General features: G+C 44.3%; 1 protein-coding gene across 4 annotated transcripts in view; it reads left to right on the top strand.

The window, feature by feature from the left end:
• The first annotated feature begins 7,092 nt into the window (after window positions 1–7,092).
• Window positions 7,093–20,885, top strand: part of KCNT1 (potassium sodium-activated channel subfamily T member 1) — a 196,052-nt gene continuing 182,259 nt past the window's right edge. For 2 of the 4 annotated variants that reach the window (XM_083721635.1, XM_083721634.1), the window contains exon 1: window positions 15,577–15,730. Coding sequence is in view for 1 of the 4 variants with exons in the window: in XM_083721640.1 (XP_083577766.1) it covers window positions 7,632–7,825 (194 nt within the window). In the remaining 3 variants the exon portion in view is untranslated. Of the gene's footprint in view, window positions 7,826–15,576; window positions 15,731–15,797; window positions 15,822–20,885 lie in introns of those variants that run through there. The other 2 variants (XM_083721640.1, XM_083721637.1) reach the window with 2 other exon arrangements.

The raw sequence follows: 20,885 nt of genomic DNA, 5'->3' as shown, positions 1-20,885 counted from the left end.
GTTAATATAATTTTCTGATTTATGGGATATTTCCAACCCTCCCTTCATTCTAAGTTTTAACAAAGCCGCTTAAATAAGCAGCTGAAATAAGTCTAAAGAGAAAAGAAATCCTGATAGCATTTCACTGAGACAACTGGACAAAGTCTGTGTAATTTGAGGAGAAAAGAGCAGAGAGGCTCCCTCTTTCTTTCTTCAGACCTTGTACCTATCAGGGAGACAATTCAGCCAGAGGGAAAACTCCTTCAGAGCTACACAGCCAATCAGGGCATGCACTACCTCAGTAAACCTCATGCCACTCTGCCTGGTTGCCAAGGAACACATCTATTCACATCTTGACTTACTGCCAATAGAATTAACCCTTAAACTACAAACTGAATGATCCCTGCTGCTGCACTTGCAACAATATGGTCTCAGGGTGGGTACAATACAATAAAATGGTTAAAAAACCACAATGATAAAAACCAACTGACAACAAATTACAAGACTTTTTGTAATTTAAAAAGTTAGCATATATCCTTAAAATACATTTTGAGTTTATTTCTCACCCAGCCCCTAAACAGTGGGTGGGGGAGAAAAACAACAAATCAAATTACATCTCAGTCCTACTGCCACCATCCCTCAATTGACCCCAGCTGTTGAAGAAGGGGATTCAAAGATTGGTGGGGGAGGAAAAGGAAGGAATTAGTTACCTCCTCTGTGTCAAAGAGTGCTTCTGTACTGTTGCTATTTTGAGGTGGAATTCAATCCTATTTTCCTCAGGGAGCTACAATTCACAGTTTCCTGGGAAGAGTGACTCTAGAATTGTAGCTCTGTGAGGAGAATGGGGTCTCCTAACCACTCTTGATGCTGTTGAATTATGGTGCTGGGAGGAGGAGGAGACTCTTGAGAGTCCCACGGACTGCAAGAAGATCAAACCTCTCCATTCTTAAGGAAATCAGCCCTAAGTGCTCACAGAAAGGACAGATCCTGGAGCTGAGGCTCCAATACTTTGGCCACCTCATGAGAAGAGAAGAGTCCCTGGAAAAGACCCTGATGTTGGGAAAGGTGGAGGGCACAAGGTGGAGGACAGAAGACAAGATGGTTGGATAGTGTTCTCGAAGCTACCAGCATGAGTTTGACCAAACTGAGGGAGGCAATGGAAGACAGAAGTGCCTGGTGTGCTCTGGTCCATGGGGTCACGAAGAGTCAGACACGACTAAACGACTAAACAACAACAACAACCACTCTTAGCACACTTAATGAACTACGGTTTCCAGGATTATTTAGGGGAAAGCCATGGCTCTTTCAAGTGGTATGATATTGCTTTAAATGTACAGGTGGGGTCATCTAAGTTCCCTACCAACAAATCAGAACAGATACTTCATAAACAACTGATAAACAGGTTACCTGGAAGTGACCACCTTTTGGTGTTTGTAGTCCTTGCAGTGTGTCCCATGAGTGGTAACTACATTTGCACAAAATATCTGCGAGGCAGTTTCTCTCAGTTTTTCCTTCCAGTCTTAAGTTTAGTTCTCTACATTTCTATATCACTTATTTATTTTTCAAAAGTCTTCTTGTGAATTCACCAGCATTTTAGTGCAAAATTCTTCTAAAAGGACCCACTTTTGTGTTCATTTTTTTGCCCCATTACACAGATTTTTGGCAAAGCAATTTCCCGAAACCTAATACATTTTTGTACGTTAGTTCCATTTTAGTGGGAGAACTGCAAAAGGTGGAGAAAGGCAGGTTTTGAAGAATGGATGTTTCTCAGTTTGTTTATTGTTTGGGAAAGCATAGATTAAGAAAGTTTGCCTTAACATGTGAACCGAATCCAAATTCTTCCCTATCCCTAAAACGAGCTTAGTTTGGCCCCTTGGGGATCTGTGCCATTTATTAGACTGTGCTCCATGTTGCTGGAACTGTGGAAAGCTTCTCTGTGATGGGTGACTCACCACTTCTGTCTTCTGTGAATTTGCTGCTCGCTCTTTTGACATTTCCTTGCACTTGGCTTACTTCCTTCTGCAAAGTGCTTGTCAGAGGATCTTCCCGCAGGGACCACCACCTTTAAGAGCACGAGCTCAGAAGCCAAGACGATGAGCTGCTGATGGCCACAGAGAGACAATCAAATGGCCCCAAGCTGCCAAGGTATCCAACTAAAACAACTAAAATCAAATAAGAACCATGCACTTACTTTATTCAGTATATTCCAAACAGTGAACGAATGAAGGTAGACCTGTTAAGATAAATATAGGATAAATTATGTTACTCTGTCTGAACATCCAACCAAGTGTGGAATTTATACTTACAAGAAGCATGTAAGTTAAAACAATTTATATTTTCATGTATGCCTAATTGCTACTTAAAACAAGTCTGGGCATATTAAGATAAATCAGAGCCATAGCTACAGTGGGGTTAGCCGGGGTTTTTTGCCCCAGGTGAAGCCTCCAGAGGGGTGCCATTGAGGCTCCCAGTTTCTCTTTTTGTGTACACAGATGTGCATGGTGTGTGTGTGCACACGCCAAATTGGGTCTTTGACCAGTGAAAAGAAGCCTAGTTTCGCCCCTGGATAAATAAAAGATACTAGGGGTTCGCCTCACTCTATTCACTACTCCCCTGCCACGCTCCCCTCCTTAATCCTTTAGAACTTCCCCTTCTCACCCCAGGCTAGCCTCACTTTTCACCTTCCCAACCTCATTTTCCCATGCAAATCCAACACTGAGATGCGGCACTACAAATCCTCCAGTGGGGACTATGTGAAGACAGTGTTACATTTTTATGTATATGGGGGGGGGGGGAGAATCATGTTAATGCTGCGTGAATGTCCAAACAGATGTGGATTTTATGCTTGCCTTAATGCAGCTACTGAGAATTTTAGACACTCATGGGGGGGATTGGGAGGAAGAACACACCAGTTTATTTCTTGTTTCTCTATATACATCATATTATTGAAAATCAACCCATCAGTACATTTTTTAAAAGGGAGATGAGCAAAAAAGGAATAGTGGATGCTATTAGCCCTCTGATGGTATGTGCATGGACTAAATCCAACTGCACACCCCCATCTGTGAAGGGAATCCCCCCCCCCCGCAACATGTTATCTAGGGTACAAAGCATCTGAATTCAGCTGAAAGGGTGGAGAACATGTGGCTCTTCAGGTTTTGCTGGACTACAAGTCCCATAATCCTGGATGGTGGGAGTTAGAGTTCAACAACATCTGGAGAGCCACAGATTCTCCACCCTTGACTTACAGTGCAATCCAAACACAACCGCTAAGCATTAAGCCCTTTTGAGTTCAATGGGACTTATACACTGGCAAGTAGAGTAAACATCAGGACACGGGTGGCACTGTGGGTTAAACCACAGAGCCTAGGATTTGCTGATAAGAAGGTCGGCGGTTCGAATCCCCGCAACGGGGTGAGCTCCCATTGCTCAGTCCCTGCTCCTGCCAACCTAGCAGTTTGAAAGCACATCAAAGTGCAAGTAGATAAATAGGTACTGCTCCAGCGGGAAGGTAAACGGAGTTTCCATGCGCTGCTCTGCTTCGCCAGATGACCTGGAAGCTGTACGCTGGCTCCCTTGGCCAATAAAGTGAGATGAGTGCCACAACTCCAGAGTCGTCCGCAACTGGACCTAATGGTCAGACGTCCCTTTACCTTTACCTAGAGGAAACATCAAGCCCAAGGGTTGGCAGCTCTCTGTCTCGCCTTTGAGAGTCTCCCCTGGCCCCACTTCTCACTGACCCCTTTTCATACTGCAAGTGCTTTTGGAATGTGTCCTTGAACCCTAATAATGCCTCTTGCTTGCCTAGATGGAGGATGGGAAGTAGTGTGTGTGTAGAAATCAACCTGGTACATTAAGGTAAAAATCAGCATCCATTGCTCCACTCACTTTTGCCTCCGGCTCTGCCCATCACTGGAATATGGCCCTCAGATGGTTGCCTAGATGGAAATGCGGCCCTTGGGGGGTAAGGTTCCCTCCCATTGACATATAGGCTTGCATTGTTGGTTATACTTGGCTCTTTATAGAGGACTTTAAGCATTCACATAGGGCTCCCTTCAACATTTTAAGCTGTTGGGTATTTTTGTTTTATTATCTTCATTATTATCTGGATGTCTTTCTCAGGCTTAAAAGCAATGCAATCTTCTTTCTAGAGGTGTGTTATGATGCCTTTCACCTAGCTCCCATTGCATCTCTCCCACAGCTTTGTGAGCTACACAGATTAGATCTGAGAAGGAGCACTTCAGTGGGTGGGTGGAAATGAGTAACTTGCTATAAAGGATAAGCATAAACATGTTTTGCTAAACTAGCAGTGCAGTAGTAGTAGTAGCAGTAGTTCAAGCTGATGGTTTACAGCAACAATGTTATTGCAGTGTGAAGATAAAGGAAGCTGAAGCAATATGAAGGGCAGATATAATAGTCAATAAAAATACAGTCACAAGTGGGGACCTGCAGCAAAATGCCCTTGTTCAACATACTCCATTCATTGTTCTTGCCTTTTGAATTTGTGTGTTCCTGTGTGGAGATAAACTTTCGAACCAAAGCAATGTTTCAAGACGAATCTGGAAGGCATAAGAGTTTTGGAATGACACAGTTAAAAATGCCGCCGCCATTTTGGGAAGCTCTGTCGGAGGTCTTGAGTCTGGGAGGAGAAAGAGAGAAACAAAGCTGTTTATATATCATGGATCAAACTCCTCAGTGGGACTTAAGAGCGACTACTTCGTAAAATTATGATGGAAAGAGCGATGTTATCTATGAAGGAGATGATATATGAAAACCATCTGGACTTGGATTGGAAGAACGGGAAATTCACACAGAATGATTATATTTATTATATTTGTGTTTATCGGCTTAAGGAGACTGTCAGAAGAGATCATAAAGAAAAAAGAGAAATTATATGAACAAGATATGATGTGGAAACAACAAGATAAGACTGGATAGAATTATGAACTCTGTTTGGACTGATTGGGACTGATTTGGACATTAACGCAGTAGCAAGAAGATGATTAGAATCCCCCTTTGGATCTTGAAGTATGGGTCCCCCCAACAAAATTCAAAATTTGGCTTTGTAATTCGGAATTTATGTGATGTGATTTAATTTGATGTGATTGGCCAGTTAATAAAAAATATTCAAAAAAAAAATGATTTTGTGTGCTCCACATGCTGGTAATGGCTGGTCTGCATTCTGCGGCCACTGAGATAGGCCCATCTTCACTGAGCTGGAGTTTTTTGGGGGGAGCAGTCTAGTCTTAGAGTCCCCCCTTTTTTGTACTGCAACCCTCGGGAGCCCCCCCCCCCCAGCTGTACTGTAATGTCCCTCTTGTGCATGGGTGTTGCTGTTTCGGCTGCACTCACTTCTGAACATTGGAACCAACGGGAGCAATAATGTCACAGAAGAGGAAAACGAGGGGGAACTTGAGAGCTAGACTGCAAGTTTGGAAAGCAGATCTGGACTCTGTTCCTTGTTTTGAGAATTGTTCACCCATCTGCAATGTAACTTGTTCAGCAGTAAAAGGATATGAACTTGTTTCTGGTCTATGTGGAAGACCCAAAGGGAGTAAAGGAGGAATCTCTCCACTGGTTTGACTGGCGATGGTAAAGGCTCCAAATGCATGCACACTTACTTGGGTAGAAGCCTCACTGAACTCTGGGATCACTTCTAAGCAAGGATGGGTGGATCTGCCAAACTTCAGTTTCTCATTCTTGCAGTCTTAAGTTCAGTTCTCTGCATCTTCACATCAGTTTGTGACTTTTAAAAAAGAAGTCCTCATAATTCAGCATTTTTCTGTAAATTTATCCCAATAGAAATATGTGTGCATGCTATTTTGCCTGATCTTCCTATATATTTAAAAATGTAAGTCTGTTGTCATGCTGCAGTTAACCTGGCCACCAATAGGTGATCATGCCAACTTCAGTATGATGGCACAGCAACAGGCAGGGAGGCAGGCAGGTGAGGGAGCAGTATGGGAGGCAGGTGGCCCAGGTAAGCTGTTTAACAGAGTGCAGGGGGGGGGAGGCAAGTCAGAGAGGGGTTTGGCAACTTGCTCTCTGACGTGTCTCTCACCGCCTTTAAAAGAGAGTGACAGTTTGGGTGGACTGTAAGGGGATAAGTGAGATGTAAAGGGAGAAGGTGTTGGACAGGTGTGGAGGAAGAGGGGTTGTCAAAGGGGATGTCAAGTGGAACGAGCAGGGCTGTAACTGCTAGCGTAACCTTTTTTTCAAAACAAAAAAAAAATTCCTTCCAGTAGCACCTTAAAGACCAACTAAGTCAGTTCTTGGTATGAGCTTTCGTGTGCATGCACACTTCTTCAGATTCTTGTGTGTATCTGAAGAAGTGTGCATGCACACGAAAGCTCATACCAAAAACTGACTTAGTTGGTCTTTAAGGTGCTACTGGAAGGAATTTTTTGTTTTGTTTTGACTATGGCAGACCAACACGGCTACCTATCTGTAACTTTTTTTCAAAGTGGCTTTCCCCAACATGATACATGTTTTACATTATTTTTGACTTCTGCATTCATTTTATGGACACTTTGCCATAGTACATGCATTTTTGTATGCACATTGGCCAGAGATGACTTGGCACTGCAAGATTTGGAAAAGATGAGTTTCAAAGGATAGCTGTGTTTCAGTTTGTGAACAGTTGTGTATTTGTATTTTGCTTTTAAATGCAAACAAAGTGAATTTTCTTTCTCCCTTCCTGCTTCTGAGTAAACATGCAAAAGATTGCACTGCACATAACAATTATGGGATTTGAGTGTGGCATGAAGACCACATTTGGGCTAAGAGTGAATTTGGGCTAGGCTGCAATATTTATATATTTCTCATGTGCAAATGCATACAGATTAAACCCAATCATCTAAAATTAACTCGATTTTTTGCACAAAAATTCTTCTAAGTTTGGATGCAGCAATGCTTCGAATACCAGTTGCTGGAAACCACAGGAGTGGGCTGGGGAAGCGCTCTTGTGCTCGGGGTCCTCTTTGCTGGTTTCCCACAGACTGTGATGTTACCTTAAGCTGCGCGCTTCTCGTCCTGACACTAGATGCCGCCACAACGCAACAAACCGATCCCATTCACCCCTACACAGACCTCCAGGAAAAGGCAAGTTAAGAGGAAGAAAAGGCTTTTTTGTCTGTATATATGTGTGGTTTTTGAGACCACGAATCTGACATCTTTTTTTTTTTTTTTGCAGACGCCTTTCCTTGGATGTAGCTGTTCGCGATCCCTCTGCCGCGGTCGCCCAGAGGGATGGAGGGAGGTGAGAAGGATCACACCCCTCCAGCTGTTTAATGGCCCTCCTAGGAGGAAATTGTCTGGTCTTTCGTGGAGAGGCAACTTCTTCCCTTCTCCAGCCTGACTTGTTGATTGTTTTGTGTGTGTCCTCGCTGCGCCCGGATCAGGATCGCGAGGCAAAGGCGAATGGGATCAATCCTTGCAATGCGCGGCCGGAGGAGAGAAGACTAAGCGGCTATTGCCCTTCGCTCTTGATGTTACGGCACCCAGGCTGGGGTTTAGCTGCGACCGGTGTAGCTCTGGGGGGCGGCCAAGAGCTCTCCTGGTGAACAGGTTCGAGCTCAGGCAAGGTGGGGGAAGGAGGGAGAGAGAGAGAGAGACGGGAGCATCATCTCTAAGCAGGCGCCCGCGGCCATCCTATGCGCTGGTTGATGCTGGCAGGCGCGCCGATCCGGACGCGAGAGATGCCTTGCCCCGGAGAAGGACGAGGGCTGGCCGGGGTCTACAAGCCCACCTGCGGGCGCAGTGGTGGCCAGCAAGCGGAAGAGACCCAATCCTGCCCGGAATGCTACACCAACCAGACCTTTCTGTTTGACGATGGCACCTCACGGAGGTAAGGAATAAGAGATTTATTTTTATCACTTAGATGTAGCTGTATATAATGTCAAGCGTCGATGTCAAGCGTCTATAAATTATTACTTAATGAGCTGACTATATGCACATTTATTTATTTTTCAAAGCGTTAAGCGGCACTTCAGGCAAGTTTGCTACAGAGCCCCGGAGGATGCAGGTTGTTAGCTAAAACCAACGAGTTGCACCCCGCTGTTAGTCCTACTCAGAGCAGACCCACCGAAGTGAGCAGATGGCTAATAAAGGTCCACTAATTTCCGTAGGTCTGATTAGACCATAGTTGGGTTCCAACCTGCTATATTTATTTTTGTGACTAACAACAGAGGGGAGAGTCCTGCCCTAAAGTGGGAAACAAACGTTTTTGTTCTGGGGCCAGCACAACATCCCGCATAAAATAACTGTATCTCTGTGTGTTCAAATCACACAGGCATCTCAATAGCCTTTCCAGCGTAGGAACTGCTTGATGGGGTCAGTCAAAAGGTGCACCAGGTGATACTTGTCTGACATCCTGTTTCCAAAAGTCATCACCCTGGTACTTCTCTGGGAAGAACACAAGTGGCACAGAAAAGGCAGCCAGGCTTCCCCCGTGTTGCATGTCCACAGCATCCGGTGGCCAAGCCAGAGGTCTACTGCCTGTGAAACCAGGAGATGGGTCAGTATGTGATCTTGAGCACAAGGGGTAGACATGCCTCATAGTAGTCAGGTGTCCTTGCATTCACTGGCCCCCTTGGGAGATCATGGGAAGCCACTTGCTCCCAAGGCAACTGGTATTCCAAGGTAGACTGCTTCTCAACAAGAAAGCTCCATGAAAGGGAGTGGTAGGGCATCTGCTTTGCATACAGAAGGACCCAGGTTGAGTCCTTGGCCTCTCCAGTTAGGGTTGGGAAATTGCCCTGCTTGAGATCCCGAAAAGCCACTGCCAGTCAGTGTAGAAAAATATTTTGTTGTTTAGATGTTTAGTCGTGTCCGACTCTTTGTGACCCTATGGACCAGAGCACACCACACTGTCTTCCACTGCCTCCTGCAGCTTGGTCAAACTCATGTTCGTAGCTTCAAGAACACTGTCCAACCATCTTGTCCTCTGTCGTCCCCTTCTCCTTGTGTTTCCCAACATCAGGGTCTTTTCCAGGGAGTCTTCTCTTCTCATGAGGTGGCCAAAGCCTCAGCTTCAGGATCTGTCCTTCCAGTGAGCACTCAGGGCTGTTTTCCTTATGAATGGGTCGGTTTGATCTTCTTACAGTCCATGGGACTCTCAAGAGTCTCCTCCAGCACCAGAATTCAAAAGCATAAATTCTTCAGCGATCAGCCTTCTTTATGGTCCAGCTCTCACTTCCATACATCACTACTGGGAAAACCATAGCTTTTACTATACGGACCTTTGTTGGCAAGGTGATGTCTCTGCTTTTTAAGATGCTGTCTAGGTTTGTCATTGCTTTTCTCCCAAGAAGCAGGAGTCTTTTAATTTCGTGACTGCTGTCACCACCTGCAGTGATCCAGAAAAATACTAAGCAATGGCAAATATTGGCCTGATAGGCTAGAAGGCAGCTCTCTGTGATTTTATTTAAATCAGCTCTTTATTCAGAACAATGAGGACTGGAACCTTAGTTTGTTGCTAGGGGAACAGATGTAGCTCAGTAATGGAGCCTCTGCTTTGTGTACAGAAGGCTCCAGGTTCAATTGCCGGCATCTCCTGTTTGTTCCTAGGATCCATGGATCTTATACATGAAACTGTCTGGCTGTTAAATCAAGGAGGTTTGTGGCCACATTGCCTCTACTACAACCTTGCCAGGCAGACAGTCTTGTTTATTTCTGTTCCCCTGCCCTGCTTCCAGCTTTGCCACCCTTGCTTCTCAAAGAGACTCTGTGCCTTTATTAAGATGGCTGGTTTTTCTTTGGGGTGCCAGGGGTTTGAGAGCATACTCATGCCTCCCACTTTTGTAATTTTATTTTTCATTTTCTCATTTATAAACTTATAATAGTACAAATTTACACATGCAATTTAAATTACCAGATATTGATACTGACCCCCTCCCCTCTTTCTGTGGTTGCTTATGTCATATCTTTTATCACTGCATATCCAATTTAAACCCATTTGTTAAAGGTAAAGGTAAAGGTACCCCTGCCCGTACGGGCCAGTCTTGACAGACTCTGGGATTGTGCGCCCATCTCACTCAAGAGGCCAGGGGCCAGCGCTGTCCGGAGACACTTCCGGGTCACGTGGCCAGCATGACATCGCTGCTCTGGCGAGCCAGAGCCGCACACGGAAACGCCGTTTACCTTCCCGCTCGTAAGTGGTCCCTATTTATCTACTTGCACCCGGAGGTGCTTTCGAACTGCTAGGTTGGCAGGTGCTGGGACCGAGCAGCGGGAGCGCACCCCGCCGCAGGGATTCGAACCGCCGACCTTTCGATCGGCAAGTCCTAGGCGCTGAGGCTTTAACCCACAGCACCACCTGCGTCCCTAAACCCATTTGTTACTTATCCTTTATTTATTTAATTTGTTTCACTGCTCATTTTTAAATTTTAATACTGCTGCTCTTTTAAGCTGTTTGGAATAGTTTTTCAAATAGTATTCCCCATTCTAAATAAAAAAAGTCTATCTTATTGATTTCTTATTCTTTGGGTAGGTTTCTGCATACTCCAACAGTTTTTGCTTCTAATCTTCCTTGGTTGGGACTACTTCTTCTTTCCATCTCTGGGCATATATAATTTGAGCGGCCGTTGTTGCATACATAAATACAGCCATACCTTGGGTTAAAGTAGCTTCAGGTTGAGCATTTTCAGGTTAAGCCACTCATGCATGCGCAGACGCTCAAAATGACATCACGCACATGCGCAGAAGTGGCAAATTGTGATGTGCAGACGTGGGTTGTGTTCTGCTCAGGATGCGAATGAGGCTCTGGAACGAATTCCGTTCGCATCCAGAGGTACCACTGTAGACCATAACACAAACCAGAAGTCTAACAAGTGTCTCTTGCCTGCATCTCCAAGCTGTGAAAAGACTCAGCTGATGACAACATTCCATAAGTCAAGTTAAAATTCCCAGAGAAGGTGAAAAGAAGCAATGTGTTTTGGGCTGCATGATAGGCAGAAATCAAACAGGTGCAGCTTCTTGGACCCCCAGTGGCAAACTGCTTTGCCTGTTGAAGTTTAAGCTTCCACAGATGACGCATTGTCTCTTTCCCCTACCACAACTTTGGTAAAAGATACACTTGGAGAAATGCAAAAACCTTCTCCTATACATCATACTGTTCAATGAAATTCTCCTACTGGTTCAGGTGCAATATATATACCATTGTAGTGTCTTTTTATATGCCTAATTTATGTTGGGATAGAGGATACGCAGGATATGAGACCCCGGAGAGCTGCTGCCAGTCAGTGTATCATTTACTTATCTATTTATTTATACTCCACATTTTCCACAGACCAGAGCTCAGGGTGGATTACACAAATTAAAATGGCACAGATAGAATACAAAAAGCTAAAAGCATTTATTTATTTACAGATAATCATTAAAAAGTAATTAATTTCTAATAAGGCTAAACCAAACATTAAAATACAGGTAATAAAAACAGCACAGCACTAATAGAAGCCCTTTCTTTAAACAAAACAAACCAGTCCATTCCCAAGGGCCTGCCAGATTAAAACAGCCTTGCCAGCCGAAGGCCAGCAAGGAGGAAGCCAATCTAGCTTCTCTAGGAGATCTCAGAGCATGGGCAGATTTCTGCTTTTTCAAGGTAGTTGTGCTCTTTCAACATAGACAAGACTGAGCTGGGTGGACTCACAGCTTTCTGTGCTCAAAGCTGACATGCTATTCTTTGAAGGAAGAAAGCTCATGACTGGCTAAGGTTTGGGATTTAATCAGTGCATCTATTTAATCTGGAGATAATCAACAGCCTGCAATAGATAACTGAGTGCAGGGTTTTTTGTTTTGGTGTGTGTAGATATGAACGATTTCAGAACGGAAACTGGTATTCTGAACCAAGAGATAAAATGGAAAGAAAAGTGATATTGTTATAACATTGTTATTATTGTTATAATATGAGTGTAGGAACTGTATAGTTTGGGGAAAAGTTATGATTTCCTTTTAAAAAATGATGATCTGGAAAAACATAATTGCTAAGTATCATTGGAAGAATTCCAAGTGCAAATGCTGTTGGTCCAGAATGCAAATCACACTCAAAATGTGCCACAGGAAAGGAGCAAGCTGAGAAATTTTGCATTTGGAACATGCATTCTGCTCTGCACTGGAGTGGACAATTTTTTTTTAAAAAAGCAATAACCACCAGCTGCAACAGCAACAAGCTCAGCCAAACAGGTGCTGAACCAACCCCCCCCCCCGCTCCAGCACCAAAGCTGGCATCTGATTGGTCAAGCTCATTGTCGCTCATGTTGCCTTGAAGAAGCTGATGGTGATGGACTGCTAGTGCACAGCTTCTTGTTGCCATTGTCTGGATTCCAATTTGGAAATCCCCCCCCCCATCACCCTGCCCAGCAACAGAGTGATGGGACTTACGCCTCAAAGTCCTCACTGCAGCCAATAAGGCTCCACTCTGGGTGCCATATTTTTGAGAGCTTTGATGGATTGTCGTCCCATGCCTCTGGAGCAGGACCGATTTTTAATCATGGCCCCAATACCAATGGAATATTCTTCCTTGTTCAGTTCCTTTGTATCCCCTGCTCACAAAAAAACTGAAAACAAAAGGTTCCATAGTTAAAGGTAAAGGGACCCCTGACCATTAGGTCCAGTCGTGGACAACTCTGGGGCTGCACCGCTCATCTCGCTTTATTGGCCGAGGGAGCCGGCATACAGCTTCCGGGTCTAATATACTTATTAAACGACGAAGATACAAGTAGATCCCTTGCAGTCACTAGATACCTGATTAATGTTTTATTTCAAAAGAGGAGAAATGGATCACTGTATGACTCTGACAGCTTAGATAAACTTAAGAACCATCAATAAGTGCCAGAACTAAGACGCATACCCCCCAAAATCTGATGGATTTGAATTGCGGTTTACATAGAGGGAGCTTATTGTGTATAGTGTTCACTTAACTGAAGTAAAATTGGTTTTATATGGGTGTTTTAACTTGGAACTGTTTAAATTGTATTGTTTATGGATAAATTTTGATGTATTGTTTTCGATATGGGCCAATGGCCGCAATAAATCTATCTATCAGCTTCCGGGTCATGTGGCCAGCATGACTAAGCCGCTTCTGGCGAACCAGAGCAGCGCATGGAAATGCTGTTTACCTTCCTGCTGGAGCGCTACCTATTTGATGTGGAATGGCCAATACGTCAAGCAAGTGTTTCTCTAACATGGACTTACAACTCCAATCATCCCTAGCTATAACAGAACCAGTAGTCAGGGATGATGTGAGTAGTAGTCCAACCACAGCTGGAGACCCAAGTTTGAGAAACACTGCTTTAAAGTCTGCTTTGATCTTTTGATCCCAGTACGTTTCCGAGCACAATTCAAAGTGTTGGGGCTGACCTTTAAGGCCCTAAACGGCCTCAGTCCAGTATACCTGAAGGAGCGTCTCCACCCCCATTTTTCTGCCCGGACACTGAGGTCCAGTGCCGAGGGCCTTCTGGCGGTTCCTCGCTGCGAGAAGTGAGGTTACAGGGAACCAGGCAGAGGGCCTTCTCGGTAGTGGTGCCCGCCCTTTGGAACGCCCTCCCACCAGATGTCAAGGCAATAAACAACTATTTTATTTTTAAAAGACAACTGAAGGCAGCCCAGTTTAGGGAAGTTTTTAATGTCTGATGCTGTATTGTTTTTAATATTCTGTTGGAAGCCACCCAGAGTGGCTGGGGAAACCCAGCCAGATGGGCGGGGTATAAATTATTATTATTATTATTATTATTATTATTATTATTATTATTATATTTTGTAACATCCAGAGCCATGGCCCACTCATCCTTTTGGCCAGGGGAGGACTCAGGTGGTAGGATCCACGAGGGCAGGGGATCCGGCTTCCAAGGAGTGTGTCCCCTGCTGCTGCAATGGCACAACCTCTTTGGAGGCTGGGTCTGCCTCCTTCTTTGTCCTCACCCCACTGCTGCCTCTATATGGCCTAGGACCCTCGTACCTACGGGACCGCATCTCCTGCTATGCCGCACAGAGGACCTTAAGGTCTGCAGATCATAACACCCTGAAGATCCCAGGCCCCAGGGAGATTAGACCGGCCTTGACCACAGCCAGGGCCTTTTCAGCCATGGCCCCGCCCTGGTGGAACACTCTCTCACAAGAGGCCAGGGCCCTGTGGGATTTGACATCTTTCCGTGAGGCCTGCAAGACGGAGCTGTTCCGCCAGGTCTTTGGTTGGGTTCAGTCTGATTCTTTTCTTTTAGAAGCATTAAAGAGGCCTCCTAGTCCACTCACAGGTCCTTTATAAGACCAGTGGTAACAGCTGGCCCTGGAGAATCTAACCACTCTCAATTTTACCTGTGGACTGCCATCTGTCCAGATTTTAATTTGCTCTGAATTAATTTTAAGATGTATTTTAATTAATTGATTGCCTGTTTTTATGTTTTTATGTTCTTTGTATACTGTGTTACTTTTGCAGGGTATTATTATTATTATTATTACTATTACTATTATTATTTTTATTATTATCACGGCCTCTGCAAATCAGAGATGCTGCTGGCCTTTCCCAATCCCTAAGAAGGAAATGACAGAAGCTGTCTTCTGTGGTCTCCTGGGGTCTGTGTCTGCCCAGTGTGATTCAGTGTATGCCCCTTTCCACTTCATGAGTACCTTTGATTCCCACTTCAACTGTTAGGTAAGGTTGATTTGATTTTACCTATTGTTCCCAACATAGATCTTCACTCACTGCTTTTTCCCAGTGTAGATCTTTATTCCTCCATTGTTCCTGGTGGAGGAGGTGCCATTTTGTGGTGAGCCTCATGTGACAAAATGTATTGGGCTGGCCCTGCCCTGAGCCCCAAATTATTTATGAAAAGGGACGCCGGTGGCGCTGTGGGTTAAACCACAGAGCCTAGGACTTGCCGATCAGAAGGTCAGCGGTTCGAATCCCAGCGACGGGGTGAGCTCCCATTGCTTGGTCCCTGCTCCTGCCAACCTTGCAGTTCTAAAGCACATTCAAGTGCAAGTAGATAAATAGGTACCACTCCGGCGGAAAAGTAAATGGCGTTTCTGTGCGCTGCTCTGGTTCGCCAGAAGCGGCTTAGTCATACTGGCCACATGACCTGGAAGCTGTACGCTGGCTCCCTCGGCCAATAAAGCGAGATGAGCGCCGCAACCCCAGAGTCGTTCACGACTGGACCTAATGGTCAGGGGTCCCTTTACCTTTTATATTACGTTACATTAGCAGGTCCTCTGTTACTTTGATGCTGTGGTGCCTAAATCAGGTTGCTGCCACCCTGTACAGTGTCTTCCCCACCCCAGTAGGATTTGGAGCTTGCAGAATTATTCTGTATGAGTGGCAAAGATAATTTCCATCCCAGCTTCCCGTTGGCATTTGCTTATGTTATGTTTGTGCTGCAGGACAGAAGCACAAAATCAGCCTTCCTCCCCCTGACTTTCCCTTATGGGAAATCTGTTTGCCTTAGGGAAAAGCCTCCTGGGACCTGTCAAATCCCCTCTCTTGACCATGTAAGGGAACTCCGGATGGCAAAGGAACAGGAATGAAGGCGGCACGCTCTTTCCAAAATAACCTGCTCTTAAAGAGGTTGTATGTTGGGTGGGGGGAGGGGGAGGAAGAGGAGGAGGAAGAAGGTGCAACTCGGATTTCAGAAGTGGCAATGCCTTCCATGTGCTTCTTCTGGAACTGAGGATTTTCTGTAGCAGTATCGAGTTTCAGAAGTACTTTGTGGACTGGAATCTGGCAGAAAAGGCAGCAGTTTTATCTCTGATTGCAGTGGAGGTAATTCAGCTTTACACCTTTTTTGGGGAAGAGGCATTGGGGTGCCCGTATCGACTGTTTTACTTTGTTCCCACAAAGATGGAACTGAAAGGTGCTATTTATAGCTTTCTATTTATAACTGGTGTGTAATACAAATAATGCATGGATGAGAGGTGGATCCACTTATCAACATGGACTGCTGCCTCAGAATTTGGGATCTGGCCTATATGGTTAAACGTACCAATATTAAAAGAACTAGGGGACAGTGGCGTAGCGTGGGGGGGTGCAGGGGGGCGGCCGCACCAGGCGCAACACCTGGGAGTTAGGGGGCGCAAATCCACGGGTTAGGGGGCGCAAATCCACGGGTTAGGGGGCGCAAATTACTTGCCTTGCCCCGGGTGCTGACAGCCCACGCTACGCCACTGCTAGGGGAATTAAGAGAACAAAATGATTTATTTGTACAGAGCTGGAACTTGTTTATTCAGTATCAAAATGATGAGATGCAGAATACAGTTCGGTGGCATGCCATGTTAGGAAGAATCTGATAACAATGTATATTGGTGATTTTTTTTTAAAGCAACCAAATAAAAACAGAACAATGCTGTTAAAAGCTTTATTTAAGAGAGGTGCTTGTGCCAGTCCCCCCCCCCCCGGCCTTTTTCCAGAGGGCAAACAAGGCTGGGCATTGGGCTAGCCATGTAAAGTTTGGCATATATAGCAGTGCAGGAATAAGTAAGTAAATAGTATGGTAATATTTCTGCTTTTCTTTGGACCACATCAGCAAGGCCAAGAGGGGGGTCTTGTCGCCTGAGCAGCCCAGGACCTCCAGACACACTGCCCAGGCTTGCACCCCGAGGAAGTAATTTCAGTGCTGCTAACATAGCAGTTTGACTTCATTCCTGGAGGCGCATTCCATGGTTTCTTGAGACAGATGCATGCCAACCTGGCTGAATGAATGAATGAATGAATGAGTAAATAAACTTAAGGGTTATTACTCCTGGCAAACAAACCATTCTGAGCACAAACTTACATGTGGCCATCATGGAGTCATGAGACGAGCAAAAGAAAGGTCTGACACTAATACTGAAGAAGAAGCAGGAAGGAAACCAAACCTGAAAAGGAAACAGTCTACAGTCTTACTGGAAAAAAAGGCATCAGTGAGGGAAGAGTGGTGCACATAATTTAAAAATAATAATACAAAGAATAATAACCATTTTAAAAAAAATCATCAGAGAAACAACAAAAAACCCTCCTTGAAATGCCTGCAGGTATAAGAAACTCTTAGTCAGGGGTCAGCAAAGTTTCTTTTTTCATAGAATATTTATTAAGATTTTCAATAATAATACAATAAAAAAATAAAAAGAAAAAAATACCAAAAATACCAAAATAAAAATAATTAAAAACACAGAGTTTCCATTACTTATTTTCCTTTAATTTATTTCCCGGACCTCCTCATACCTCCCTTTTTTGTATTCCAATTCAGATTGTTAGTTCAGCAAATCCCTACCATTAAATTTTTACCTATTTCTAAACCTTTTTTTTTATATTCTCTTAAGCATTACAGCTGGAAGCCACTTAATTTCTATCCAACATCATTCTAACATTCATTAATTTTACAATATTTCTGTAAATAGTCTTTAAATTTCTTCCAATCTTCTTCCACCATCTCTTCTCCCAGGTCTCGGATTCTGCCAGTCATTTCTGCCAATCCCATATAGTCCATCACCTTCATCTGCCATTCTTCCAGAGTGGGTAGGTCTTGTGTCTTCCAGTACTTTGCAATAAGTATTCTTGCTGCTGTTGTGGCATACATAAAGAAAGTTCTATCCTTCTTTGGCACCAATTGGCAGACCATGCCCAGGAGAAAGGCCTCTGGTTTCTTCAGGAAGGTATATTTAAGTACCTTTTTCATTTCATTATAAATCATTTCCCAGAAAACCTTAATCCTAGGGCACGTCCACCAAAGGTGAAAGAATGTACCTTCATTTTCTTTACATTTCCAACATTTATTATCGGGCAAATGATAGATTTTTGCAAGCTTGAGTGGGGTCATGTACCACCTGTAAATCATTTTCATAATATTCTCTCTTAAGGCATTACATGCCGTAAACCTCATACCTGTGGTCCATAACTGTTCCCAGTCAGCAAACATAATGTTATGTCCAACATCTTGTGCCCATTTTATCATAGCAGATTTAACCGTTTCATCTAGGGGTCAGCAAAGTTTCTGTGACTTGGGCCGGTTCACGGTCCTGCAGACGCTGTGGTGAGCTGGAGTGGGTGCACACGCAAACACTCTTTCCGGAGCTCTTTCTGGCGCTGAAGAAGCGTGCGCAGCTTCCCATTGGCTGCAGGCGCACGGGAGCCGACTGAGCAGGTGGCGGGGGTCCCCAAGCAGGCAGCGGGGGTCCACGGGCCAGTTAAATGACCTCCATGGGCCGCTTGTGGCCCATGGGCCTTAGGTTGCCGACCGCTGCTCTTAGTCATGTGCCTGAAGTTCAACGAGGGTTCCCATCTAAACTCAGTCACAGAGGCATATCTAGGGATTGGCAAAACTGGCCCTGGACAGGAGTGCAGGCCCAGCTGCCCCCCCCAAAAAAACACCCACCAGACTATGTAGCATATGGTGGATATGTTTGGTGAGCCAGTGTGGTGTAGTGGTTCAGAGCGGTGGACTCGTAATCTGGTGAACCGGATTCGATTCCCTGCTCCTCCACATCCAGCTGCTGGGTGAACTTGGGCCAGTCACACTTCTCTGAAGTCTCTCAGCCGCACTCACCTCAGAGTGTTTGTTGTGGGGGAGGAAGGGAAAGGAGAATGTTAGCCGCTTTGAGACTCCTTAGGGTAGTGATAAAGCGGGATATCAAATCCAAACTTTTCTTCTTCTTGTGGTGATGCACGACCACTCTCCCAGAAAGATCAAATGTGAGAGAAACTTCCCATCCTTCTTGCACCGTGCTACAAAAGTGTGCAATTTTTTCACCTTTCCTCTTTTGCCTCAGCCTCACTCCAGACATTTTGAGTACTTGGGCCATGTAAATGTGGTCATTTTTAATGTGGCTACTGCGGTAAAATGATTTTATTTTACTTTACTGCGGGGTGCCAACACAATTGTGCCAATACAGCTCCTTGCTAAGGGCTCAAGGTATCCGAGGTATGCCTCTGCTAAATCAGGAGGGAGTTTGACAAGCTTGAGCCACAAAGCTGAATGCATGACTTCAAGTAGTTGCAATCCATGTATCTACGCCATGGGGTGGGGGGACAAATAACAAAAACTCCCTCAGATATTCAGTTAGGGGGCAGGAATGAATGAATTTATTATTTTGGTCACAGACCAGTTCCAGCTCACATACAAAATCAGGGAAGTCATGAAACACAATAGGGATACATTTAAATTGACAGTGTGGGGCAGGAATATAAAGGACTTGGTGATCCTTAACTCTCCTGGAGTCAAGTTGTTAAGGGCTTTGTAAATTAATACAAGAACTTTGAACCTGGCCCAGTAACATGTGGGTAGCCATCACAAGCTTTTGAGCACTGGATTTATGTGCTGGGCAGGAATAATATTTCCTGATCAACAATCTGTAGCATTTTAAACCATCTGGAGCTTCCAAACCAGGTGCAAGTGTAGCCCCATACAGTGTGTATTGCAGTAATCAAGTCTTGAGGTTACCAGTGCATGAATCACCACAGCCAGGCTGTGCCTGTTAAGAGATGATAGAAAAGGCTGGAATTGGGTAAGTTTGACATTTTGTTACACTCCCCACCAAAGACCCCAATCTTCCTTCCTTCCTGAGTGAGCAGTTGGGATTGACCTTTGTCTGCTCTGTGTCAACACCTTGAAAACTGACCAGGTAACTGCCATGATTTCACAAGCTAAGATCTACAAATGCTTAACCCAAATCCCCAGCTGGAGTGTCTTCAGGTGGAGTTAGCAGACTCCAGAAAGTCCACAGCGGAAAGCAAATCTGCAGAGCCCGTTTGCCAGGAGAGACCTCTGAGTCCAGACTCAGCTTGGGATCACCAGCACCATGTAAGAAAAGCTTTCTGCCTGTATTAGTTAGTGGCTAGGGCAAGTCTAGGAGTTCAAATTGAACATTTCTGCACTCTGAAATTGACTGCAATGCCACATTCAGCATATTACATTCTGAATCGTTCTGTTTGTTTGGGTGAAGTGCGGCAGGTGTGCTTTGATTAAAATCAGCTTCTGCCAACCTTGTGACCTCCTGGTGCCTTGAACTATAACTCCCATCAGCTCCAGTCAGCACAATATAATAATTCTTCCAGTTTGACCTCTCCTTAATTGCAAATAGTTTATTTTTAAACTGAATTTGTTGCTCTAGGACAACCGAGCCCCTTTAACCCACTTCAGTGGCGGAAAGCGAAATTTCTGCCTCGTGCCTTCCCACAAAATATTGGCAGCATGGAGGCAAAGTAACTCTCTATGAATGAGAACATTAAAACACAATTAGTTTTATCCACTGCTAGTCATACTCATACTAGACCTATTGAAAATAATGAACATTATTATTAAAGTTTTCAGTTTACCAGTTTTGTGAAAACACACTACACATTGTATGTTCGCATTGATTAGAAGTAGGCTTGTGTTAGGGAAACAGCCTTCTCTGGTGCTGATTTAAATATTAAACCTTTGTATTATATATATTGATTCAGGATACTTGATGTAATTAAGAAATTGCTTATTACTTAATTATTATTTTTTAGTTAAATCAAAGTTAAGTGTTAAAAAGCATAAATAAGGAATTGATAGCCTCTGTATTAAAGTTTTGCTCAGGTTTAATGAGCTTTCAGGTCAATGCCAGTTTCTTGCAACAGGAAAACAGATGCGATCAGTGGCTGAAGAGGATTCTCTGTGATTTAGAACCCCAGATCATCCTGTGGTTAAGTAAAGTAGGATGAAAAAGGAGGAAAAAATGACAACAGTTATTGTCATTTTCCATAGGGAGACATAATTTTAACCAATGGACTTGCCAGCTCTAGCACAGAAATCAATAATTATAAAATAAAGCTTTAATAGGAGGTAAGAAGAGAACTCAACCTTTCTTTGCTCCTACTCCTTGAGCAATTGAGGCAAATCCTTGATGGTTGCTGTTATTCAGACATGTCCTTCATTGAGAGAGATCACTGCTTTTCTACCTGGCCACTGAGTTTGTAA

This window comes from Podarcis gaigeae, assembly GCF_964106915.1.
Source record: "Podarcis gaigeae genome assembly, chromosome: Z".
Lineage (NCBI taxonomy): Eukaryota > Metazoa > Chordata > Lepidosauria > Squamata > Lacertidae > Podarcis > Podarcis gaigeae.
Note: the sequence above shows the minus strand (reverse complement) of the source record. Positions and strands in the feature narration are given on the sequence as shown.